This window comes from Saccostrea echinata, unplaced genomic scaffold, assembly GCF_033153115.1.
Source record: "Saccostrea echinata isolate AGI-Se365-2 ecotype Australia unplaced genomic scaffold, CSIRO_AGI_Sech_v1 ptg000016l, whole genome shotgun sequence".
Lineage (NCBI taxonomy): Eukaryota > Metazoa > Mollusca > Bivalvia > Ostreida > Ostreidae > Saccostrea > Saccostrea echinata.
Window position 1 is genome coordinate 25,720,001 of NW_026889765.1, and position 11,899 is coordinate 25,731,899.

The 11,899-nt window shown below is 35.3% G+C and overlaps 1 protein-coding gene across 1 annotated transcript in view; it reads left to right on the plus strand.

The window, feature by feature from the left end:
• LOC133188596 (serine/threonine-protein kinase 32B-like) overlaps positions 1–11,899 on the plus strand; it is a 31,880-nt gene extending 19,981 nt beyond the window's left edge. The window contains exons 7-12 of the mRNA XM_061324085.1: positions 2,296–2,399; positions 8,052–8,168; positions 8,326–8,451; positions 9,074–9,205; positions 10,785–10,852; positions 11,510–11,899. Of these exons, the coding sequence (XP_061180069.1) occupies positions 2,296–2,399; positions 8,052–8,168; positions 8,326–8,451; positions 9,074–9,205; positions 10,785–10,852; positions 11,510–11,708 (746 nt within the window). The 3' untranslated portion in view covers positions 11,709–11,899. The remainder of the gene's footprint in view (positions 1–2,295; positions 2,400–8,051; positions 8,169–8,325; positions 8,452–9,073; positions 9,206–10,784; positions 10,853–11,509) is intronic.

An 11,899-nucleotide genomic window follows, 5' to 3' on the forward strand; every position in this document is an offset into this window, starting at 1 on the left:
ATTTTCGTACGACTTAACAATTTTTCAAGATTTTCAATCGTAAAAAAATATGACAAAACGAACAGTGGAAATTGGAACTAATTAATTCGATTTAACATGATACGTTTTTTTATAGCAATTACCAAAAAACGTTTCTGTATTTTCATTGTTAACAGAATTGATCTTTATTGCATGCAAGCTTTACAACTTGTATGTATTCTTTTTCCCTTTCTTCTGCACTGTCTTATTAATCTCGGCAGCACTGGGCAACACCTCAGCCGATTCGTACTTCATCTACATATCACAAAGGTGATGGAATCAGTCAAGGTTTGCCGAATGATCTCAGCAGCAGAGTTGAAGTTTACGGAGACAGCCAAGCTCATGTCCCTAGGAAGCAAATTCAGTTTGGGGGGGCACAGCCATACATTTTCAGTAGACAGTTGAGGGGGCACTACAAAAAAATTTTCTGACAAGCAAAAAAAAAAAGGTCATCATGTCTATTGAGGGGGGAAGCATATAGTATCTATGTTTCCTATAGTAATCTATACATCAGCAAAATTATTGGGGGGCATGCCCCCCCCCCTTTCCGGTTCCTACAGCCATGGAGCAACTGTTAACTTTTCCCTTGGTAGAGCTTATGTCAGAAAAAAACTAATGAAGAAATACAATTATACAGTCTGATAGGTTTAGGTCAGTTTACTGTTTAAAGTTGTTGCTAAAGATGGTAAGCTTTTTGAAAAAGCTCTACTTGTAGTTTAAATGATCAGTAGACTTGTAAGTAATAGATAAATAAAAATGAGACAAAAATAACTTGTCCTATTCAATGTTCATCAAAGACCAAGAGAGTCCAATGTAAGAGATTTCATCAAGGAATTAAAATAGTGCAGAATCACTGATAATGTGTTAATATACTGTATGGTGATAGTGATAAATGGGGAACAGATTAGAACCTAATTTATGAACTGTTAATGAACAGTAGACTAATTATTTCGTTGATCCTGATCACCCTATTTTTATTGCTTTTGGGCAACAAAGCTTCACCTTTCAGTTCATTTTATACTCTATGGATCCTCTAAATTGTTGTATTATACTCAGGTGACCATTAAGGCCCTTGGGACTCTTGTTTAAAGATGGCCTCAGTCGATTCATTTTTAAAATCTTAGAAAAATATACATGATAATGATTGATTGATAATGCATGGATTAGAAAATACAGTAGAATTTTTTTCTACCTGCAAACCCAATTCTCTTTATCCAAAAATGCCAGAATTTTCTCATCAACAACTAGTATTTTGATTTTATTAATACATCTGCATCTATACTTATAAATTAAAAAAATTCTGCAAATATAAACTGCGAAACCCCTGCACCAGAGTTAATACTTACACCTCTAATATCACATTTTGCGTAAAATGATGTACTACATATTAAACTGTATTTAGATTTCATTCAAATAGCAATTATCATAAATTTAATTAAAATTCTACTTTCGTTTTCGATAAACAGCCATAAAATAGCAAAAAAAAAGCTGAGTATGATGGTGTTTACGATTGGCAAATCCAAGATTACAATATTTCATGAAACTGACGACAAGCAATTGTTTAATTATTTGAGAAAACATCATTATTGAATTATTCAATCAAATGTTGATTTTTAAAAGTGATATGGAAGAAAGAAGTTGTGATTACTGATTTAAAAAATTTGCGAATTGTCTTCATCAGTCATGATCTTATCACAAAAAATCATCTACAGTACTAACTGCAGGATTTTTAACAAAGAATTGCTTCCTGCTATAAGACTGTTAAATTAGCCTGTCAGAAGAAACTATCAGATCTAATATATTGGAATTATTCCATCACCATATGCAGTGGGAAAAATTCAATTCCCCACGCTTGCGTGAGATTTCATTTCAATTATTAAAAATTTTTCCTAGCTACTTTCCCAATTTTTTTTTTATCCAGAGTCGGCAAGCAAACTTTTTCAAAATGTTTGAAAAATATACTCCTTAATGATCAATTGACAATGCATGGTTTTAACATAAAATTGAACTTCGGTATCTCAGACATTGATATCTGATATACCATGGAATGTCTGTATGTAAAAGAGATCTAGAAGTCCCAAACATTTCCTTTATCTATGCATTTAATTTATTTTATCCATGTCTTTAATTCTGTGATATATTTTGAATTTTTTTCTGCCATTAATTTGTACATGGTGAGGTTTGATTGTGTAATATTACACTTACAATCATAATTCCATTGAAAGTTAATTTATTTTAGTGACAGATTTAATATTATAACTCTTCTATGTTTGTCAGCCCCAGAAATCTTTGCCTGTGCTTTGGATGAGTGCCCTGGTTACAGCTTCGCGGTCGACTGGTGGTCACTAGGGGTGTGTGCCTATGAGATGTTGAGGGGAAGGGTAGGTAAAATGGGAAAATAGCTATCCCAGCATGCAAATTCATTACAGCAGTTTTCTTTTGTTTATGAAGTGATTGCCATTTGTTTTATTTTTTCCAGACCTGTATCATTTCAGAAAATTTATACATTTGAATAGACTTTTCATTTGAATTTAATATCTGATGGTGGAGGGGGGTGTGGGGGTGAGATCATCAATTATATTCTTCATAATTTTGAGAATGTTATTCAGAAAATAAAGAGCAGGAGCCACTTAGGGCCTTTTGTGGCCCTAAGAATTTCTGAAAAATCGAAACTGCTCAGTTTTGGTTGAAAATGCAGTATTTATAACTTGGACCCTTGGTGACCGTGTATCTATTGAACATGACGTAATTTTCTCTCTAGTCATTGCATTATGACGTCGTAAAATGCGTCATTTTTCCCATATCCTGTAAATTTCCTTAAATCACAAAACATGTTTTAATTAGCTCACCTGAGCTGAAGGCTCACGTGAGCTTTTCTGATCACATTTTGTCTGTAGTTCGTCTGTCAGTCCATCCATCTGTCCGTCTGTAAACTTTTCACATTTTCAACTTCTTCTCCAGAACCACTGGGCCAATTTCAACCAAACTTGCCACAAAGTATCCTTGGGTAAAGGGGATTCAAGTTTGATCAAATGAAGGGCCACACCTTTTTCCAAGGGGAGATAATTAAGAATTCTTGAAAAATTAATGGCATCATTAAAAAATCTTCTTCTCAAGAACCACTGTGCTTGAAAACATGAAACTTATGTGGAAGCATCCTCAGATAGTGTAGATTCAAGTTTGTTCAAATCATGACCCCTGGGGGTCGGATGGGGCCACAATGGGCGATCAAAGTTATACATAGGAAATATATAGGAAAAATCTTTAAAAATCTTCTTCTCAAGAACAGCAAAGCCATGATTGGTCATATTTATATGGTAGCATCCTCAGATAGTGTAGATTCAAATTTGTTCAAATCATGACCCCCGGGGGTCGGGTGGGGCCACAATGGGCGATCAAAGTTTTACATAGGAATATACAGGAAAAATCTTTAAAAATCTTCTTCTCAAGAACAGCAAAGCCATGATTGGTCATATTTATATGGAAGCATCCTTAGATAGTGTACATTCAAATTTGTTCAAATCATGACCCCTGGGGTTTGGGTGGGGCCACAATGGGCGATCAAAGTTTTACATAGGAATATATAAGAAAAATCTTAAAAAATCTTTTTCTCAAGAACAGCAAAGCCATAATTGGTCATATTTACATGGAAGCATCCTCAGGTAGTGTAGATTCAATTTTCTTCAAATCATGACCCCCGGGGGTCGGGTGGGGCCACAATGGGCGATCAAAGTTTTACATAGGAATACATAGGTTAAATCTTTAAAAATCTTCTACTCAAGAACAGCAAAGCCATGATTGGTCATATTTAAATGGAAGCATCCTCAGATAATGTAGATTCAAATTTGTTCAATTCATGACACCCCCCCCCCCCAAACCACTTTTATATTTAAACTTTTCAACCTTTCAAGACTGAAGTGATTTCTGCTTTTTCCTAGCCATAGTGCTCAGGTGAGCGATGTGGCCCCTGGGCCTCTTGTTTTTGGATTGTGGGCTGTATTCATATTTTAATTCTTTGCTGAATGTATAGTCAAATACGCATGTTTTCTGCAAAATTCAAGTACATTGCATTTTCTCAAAACCTGTTTTCCAATACCCGGATTCTCAAAAAGAAATTTTGTTATAGGAAATGAAAGCACTAATTCTCTACTTTATTTTGATATGGGACAGAGGGTGATAGTCAATTAATTGATATACATGTAAGGACAGGGTCATTTTATGCATAAAGTGAACCTTGCTCTTTATACTGATTACAGATATTTCTTTTCATGCAAAAAGAGATTGTCATATCTTTTGTAGATGCAGAAATTTTTTTGAAAATATTTTGAGAATTTGGAAATATATTTACATGTATTACCTGTTAGTGTAATAAGATAAACCTTGGGGAAGTGGCTTTATATTGCAAAATAATATTTAGATTCTTTGATTTATTGATTTTCAACAAAAAATTAATTGTAGCAATTAATGGGAAAATGAAACAATAAATTATACACTTCATCAATAAATCATCTCATTATTTTCAAGGAAATGGAAACTTTAAACCATACTGAGTCTCATTAAAGTTTAATGACATAACTGATAATCCTAAAAGTTCATGTAGTGCAATCTTAGATTGTACAATGTAATATACATTTATTAATATATAGGTATATATTAAATACACTTCAAAGTTTCATGTGCAACATTTATAGATTTATAAATACTTGTTTGGAGGGTGGGGTGGGGTTGGGTTTGGGGGTAGGAATTGCAGACTGATTTATTTTGTAAGTGAGAAGTCCCACTATTTGCCTGATAATGATATGAGGATGTGTCACAACTGAAAGCCAAGGTCATTCAGACAAGGTCAAGATCACAGGGATCAAATGTATGAAATTCTTGTCTGAGCCACAGATTTGTTATGTAGAAATTGCAGAAGCTCTTACTCTAAACAAAGGTCAGGTTTGATTGCCATTGGCCAGATAGCTCAGTTGGTAGCACCTGCCTAGTGACTGAAGGGCCTGGGTTTGAATCCTGGTCTGGTCTGACACATTTTTCTCCCTTTCCAATTACATTTGGTGCCATGCCCTGGAAGTAACAAGTGAAAGACCTACCAGGGAAGAGTCTGGGTAGGTGTTTTCAGGGTGAAGACCATTAAGGAGGGAGGAATGTGGCAGTCAGACGAGTGTGATCGCCGGTGGCTATGAACAAGGGCACCAGAAAGCGGAATATCCCCTTATACATGTATCTATAAATCAAGGCAGCATTCAACATCGATCCCAATGCAAATGATGTCACTTTCATTATGCACACAAGGACAAATTAACCCACCTACCCACACAATTGCTTTACTATATCCCCTCCAACTCCATTGCGAGGGGATAGTAAAAGGTGTGTGGATACCATAGTTGAACAATTGTACCCCATGATTTGGTGTATTATTATGTTTTACATGCGATTGTGATTGTGATTTTGCTCAGAAGGGGTAGTAGTCCCCTTAATTGCATCATAGATAATATTAGCTTACACTGTAAGAGAAAACACTTTTATTAGCCTACGTGCTTACTGGTACTTTCCATGGAATATTGTTTGCTATTTATTCTTAAAACACTGTTTTATGTGAGTAAGACTTAGTTAAGAAAAGATAATTATAATAATTTGATTTTTGCTCCTTGGAGAAAGATAAAAACAACTTTCTCTTGTGATGGACAGAGATGAAGTTCATTAGCAGGCTAAAGGAAAGAGACACTTCATGTCATCTAATCGAGGTCCTTTCGCACGACAGCCTCTTAAAGATTACGACACATTGATTAGAGACTAGTTTTCTGAGCATAGATATAAACTGGAAAGGAAATGTTTAAAACTTCTGCCTTCTGTTCTCTGGTCATTATTGATGGGGAAATTATTTGAAGAGTTCTTGGTTAACGATGAGATAGTGCTGGAATTGTTTGCATCTTTATTTGACTTACAAATGGCCCTGTTAATTAATGAGCATGATTTACAGTCTTGTATTGGGGTAAGCAAGGGTCATAGGGAAAGACTAAATTAAGTTAGGTGATTGGGAAGGGGGGGGGGTAAAAAAAATTGGAGGGATGCGAAAGGGGGCTGAAGAAAACTATAGTAAGACATGCTGAGGTCATTAAGGGGAGATTTGGGATCTGGGGTGAAGAAAGCAAGGAAAGGACATCATGGAAACATAGAACAGGTGGGGTGGGTTCTAAATGGGTAGTAGAATTATAAAAGGTTGTGGAAATGGTAATGAAGAGGGAAATATGAATGAGTAGTATTCATTTTGAGTGTATTTTATAATCAATGTTGAGCTAGAAGTAGTTCTGATTGAAATGTGTACCAAAGATTTAAATATACCCACAAAGACACGGAGTTTAGTTTTTAATTAAATGCAAGTTACTGCAAATTAAATTTGAACCAAATTCACACAGAGAATCTAATGTGATGTAGTTTAATTTGAATTAATTAACTGCACATCAGATTGCTTTGCAATGACTCTGTGTGAACCCTAATTAAGTGAAGCTTATTTGAATAAAGTTATGACACATGTAATCACAAAATTAACCCATCTGCCACATTTATCAGTACTTAATTATGCCATTTTTGAGTGAAAAACAAAGAAAAATCAATAAAATTTCACAGGGGAGTCGAACTTGAAAATTGAATATTAAATTACTTTAACTTGTTCCTAATGGTGCTTTTAGGGTATATTGTAATTAATTTATTGAGACTTTTGTAGTCTTTATCTGTAACTGTATCAGTTATAATACAGGGCTGTATGTCAGTACTATTTTTCATATATATACATAATTCATATCCTCAGAGAATAATGTAATGCTTAATTTTATCTTTGGAGATTATAATTATATCAGAGTGAAAAATTGCTGTTCATTCATGTCTTTCCTACAAACTGTTGCTTTAATTTGTTCTAATGGTCATAGCAATCATCCAATGTCATTTGTGCAAGGTCAATGTTTTTAGTAGTTTGAATCAAAGCTATATAATTATTTACATTAATATGTAGAAGTTTTCCCTTAATATGTAACACTATATCAGCAATGCGTATCTATCACTGTATAAATACAGGTTCATCACATGACTACAAATTTGCTTTAATGTCATAAATGCTCTGCATAATTTCTCTGGAATAAAGGGCTGATAACAGGTATTCAAAGTAGTAAATTTATGCAGTTGAGGTTTGAAAAATAATACATTTCATGTGTTAAAGATTATAACCACACAAATATATATTGTATAACTTGGCTGTGTAGTTTGCGTAATACATAATTGTATCCCTGACCTGTGTATAAGTATCATCATGTTAAGATTCGTAATTTTATAGATTGACTAGTCCCCTTTAGTCTAGAGAATAACCGTGCCAATTAGAGTGCATCTGACGTGACTTTTTCTTGTTCTGTAATTAATGTCTTTATTGAATCCACACAAGCGTGTGGGTGTTGGATTATCATCATATCAAAACAAATTTATTGGATTTCTGATAGGGCTAGATGTTAGAAAACCCAAATGAGGCAACTTAAGCTAACGGTGATCATCAATTATTGACTCATATAGAAAGTTAATCATTTAGATATCGGCTGTGTCATTTAGGAATGATTGTAAAGAGTTTGCTCAATGTTTCTTGTTACTAGTAATTTTTTTTTTCTGATGACAGCTTGGGAGTTATGAGGTTAGCGTGATTCTCTTTTCCTGATCAGATAGAACTTTGTGGGTGTTTCTTCTGGGAATATGCATTCTATTACTAACTCTATCACATCTCTACAGCAAAATCAAATTTAAAAGTTCAGAATGAATGGTGGAATTTAGGGAGGTCACAATTAGATAGTTCATTTTTTTTGTCAAATGAAATTTATGACCAATATCAATACCAACCCCCAAACCTCCCCCCCCCCCCCCCAGTGTGGGATCACAGGAATATCTTTATAATTCTTCCTCTTATGAATAACAAAGCCATTATTAGTTATATTGATATGAAATATTTGGGACCAAAAATATCTTAATGAATAATAGCTTTTTGATATTTATTGTAGAGACCGTATGACATACACAACAGTACCTCAATCCTAGAGGCCAAACAGATGTTCACGACACTCAAAGTGCATTACTCCTCAAGCTGGCATAGTGGCTGTAAAGACCTTATCAAACAGGTATTGACTTATATACAGTAAGTCGAGAAAATCGTACGATCCACTAATTAGTCAAACATAACACAGATATTGAGGTCCACCTCTAACAACTGTAACAGTTATTAAAATGATTACACAGCATGCAAATATAATGACTTCTAACTGTAAACATTTGTAGCTCTTGTACCTCGATCCAGAGAAGAGAATCTCAACATTAGAGGCCTTGCAGAACCATAGCTTTATATCTGATGTGGACTTCGACCAGGTTCTGCACAGAAAAATCAAACCCCCCTTTGTGCCTTCTGTAAGTTATTTACTGAGGTGACAAAGTCGGAACAGGAGTCTCTAAGACTTTTTATACACATATGGCAGATTTTTTTCTGTCTTCAGGAATGGCAATGTCATAGCATCAGGGATATAGCAGAAACAGCCATATGTTTCCAGACAAAAAACAACAAAAATGTTCATATTATTACCAATTTCAAATGAGCTAACAAGAAAAAAAGTACCTTAGCAATTATTTGTTTTTTATTCTATATGAGTTAAACACATAGAAAGATTGAAAGGGTCATTAATCCATACTCATGAGTTTTTTTTTCAAATCTGCTGGTGTTCTAAAGCTTAATTTCAAATGTTAACATTGTCTACCCCCTTATAAAAAGAGTTGTTTTTAAGAGCAATTAACCACTAACTGGTATTAAAATTACTACCATAATCATTTACTGTTTAACTCCTCTTTGCATTCAAAAAGTTTGAATGGCCAAATTGTCATTTGTTTTGAAAGAAAAAGGTGTAAAATGTAGGCGGGAATCTCGAGTTAACGAGTGTACTGGGTAGTTCTTAAACCTTTTTCTACCAACACAAGCACACACATTATGCTTATTTTTACCCATCCAATAAATAAAAGTTTTCTGTGAATGTTACAGAAGGACCACCTTAACTGTGACCCCACATATGAACTTGAAGAAATGATCATCGAATCCAAACCACTTCACAAGAAGAAAAAAAGACTTGCCAAACAGAATTCCAAGAGAGAGCTGTCACGTCAGTCCTCTGTGGTAGGATCATTGTAGTCATTCCTCTGTGGTAGGATCATTGTAATCAGTCCTCTGTGGTAGGATCATTGTAGTCATTCCTCTGGTAGGATCATTGTAGTCATTCCTCTGGTAGGATCATTATAGTCAGTCCTCTGTGGTAGGATCATTGTAGTCATTCCTCTGGTAGGATCATTGTAGTCAGTCTTCTGTGGTAGGATCATTGTAGTCATTCCTCTGTGGTAGGATCATTGTAGTCAGTCTTCTGTGGTAGGATCATTGTAGTCATTCCTCTGTGGTAGGATCATTGTAGTCAGTCCTCTGGTAGGATCATTGTAGTCAGTCTTCTGTGGTAGGATCATTGTAGTCATTCCTCTGTGGTAGGATCATTGTAATCAGTCCTCTGTGGTAGGATCATTGTAGTCAGTCTTCTATGGTAGGATCATTGTAGTCATTCCTCTGTGGTAGGATCATTGTAGTCATTCTTCTGTGGTAGGATCATTGTTATCAGTCCTCTGTGGTAGGATCATTGTAGTCAGTCTTCTGTGGTAGGATCATTGTAGTCATTCCTCTGTGGTAGGATCATTGTAGTCAGTCTTCTGTGGTAGGATCATTGTAGTCATTCCTCTGTGGTAGGATCATTGTAGTCAGTCCTCTGGTAGGATCATTGTAGTCAGTCTTCTGTGGTAGGATCATTGTAATCAGTCCTCTGTGGTAGGATCATTGTAGTCATTCCTCTGTGGTAGGATCATTGTAGTCAGTCTTCTGTGGTAGGATCATTGTAGTCATTCCTCTGTGGTAGGATCATTGTAGTCAGTCCTCTGGTAGGATCATTGTAGTCAGTCTTCTGTGGTAGGATCATTGTAATCAGTCCTCTGTGGTAGGATCATTGTAGTCAGTCTTCTATGGTAGGATCATTGTAGTCATTCCTATGTGGTAGGATCATTGTAGTCAGTCTTCTGTGGTAGGATCATTGTAGTCATTCCTCTGTGGTAGGATCATTGTAGTCAGTCTTCTGTGGTAGGATCATTGTAGACAGTCCTCTGTGGAGGATCATTGTAGTCAGTCTTCTGTGGTAGGATCATTGTAGTCATTCCTCTGTGGTAGGATCATTGTAATCAGTCCTCTGTGGTAGGATCATTGTAGTCATTCCTCTGTGGTAGGATCATTGTAATCAGTCCTCTGTGGTAGGATCGTTGTAGTCATTCCTCTGGTAGGATCATTGTAGTCAGTCTTCTATGGTAGGATCTTTGTAATCAGTCCTCTGTGGTAGGATCATCGTAGTCATTCCTCTGTGGTAGGATCATTGTAGTCAGTCCTCTGTGGTAGGATCGTTGTAGTCAGTCTGGGTTTAAATGTTCTATGGATGAATGTGATTAATTGATGTTTAATTAGTTTCTGAAGACCATTTAAGTCTTTGATTGTACAATTTATCCAAATCAGTAAAAACACTTATAAACAGCTCAAAACAGAAAATTTATTGTCTTTTGACATCCAAGTCTTTGTTTGTAAAATTAAGCAGACTTGGTAAGCCAGGTTAGAATCATGTCTTTGATTTACAAATACTAATTTATAGTTTGTTTTTTTTTAATTATTATTGTAGGAAGGTGATCCTTCACAGGACATGGAGGAGAATATTTTTAAATATTTCAGAATCTTCAACAGAGAGAGGTAAGTGTTGGACCTGATGTACATTTTACATGGTATCCAGGATAAACAGACATTAAATATATTTATTACATGTAGAAACCCTCAGGATTCTATTGTAGTCAGACACATGAAATTTAAGTCATGCTGTCCATAGATTGTTGAAAATATAAAATACATAATAGTATAAGATCATTTACTGTATACAGGGTTATTTTTACCACATTGTTTTCACCCCTGGCACTTCCATTAAACAATTTTGCCCAGTTTTAAATTTGCCCAGACACAGTTTTATTTAACAGAAAATGCTGTCTTCTTTTGATTTGCTCAGTTTTAAATTGGCCAACTTGCAGCGGCCACAAAAGGGACAATAATAAAATGGGGGCAAAAATTTCACCGTTTACTGTATCTTCTTGGGGGCTAATTTGGGGGTATGGTTTTGTGGATACTTTCAGAAAGAGGCTCCTTAGGGTAACATTAAATGAATTCTCTGATTTTGAATATCTAGTATTTTTTGAGATTGAAGACCTAGGCAGAGGAACCCACAAAATCCGGGAAATTATAACCAAGTTTATTTACACCTATGAATAATTTTTGAAAAAAAATCAGCAAGTCTTGAACTCTGAAATAATTGCCTTGTAAACGATCATTGTATAGTTATGTACTCTGAATTAATTGTAGAGAATTACTTCTCCCAACAAAAGAACAAGAGGAAACACATCAGGATAAAGTCAATGAATGTTATGAATCTCAGGATGAGCTGGAAGCTCCAAGTGAAGACCCTAAACAGAAAATCACCAAACAAGTGACTTTTGACACCAGTGAACTGACAAGCAAGAAACCTATAGCTAGTATAGGTGCTAGTACGTCATTCAGCTGATGTACACAAACTGTCTGTGATTTACTCCCAGGTTTGTTGTGTTTTTGTGACACCCCCCTCCCTTTCCTGTCTCTAGGAAAGATGAAATGGGGTGCTAAATGACTTGACTGTTTTGATTTTAAAAAATTGAAAAAGTACTCTCCATTCATTTTAGCTAACAGTGTAATGGTAATTATGAGGCATCAGAAACT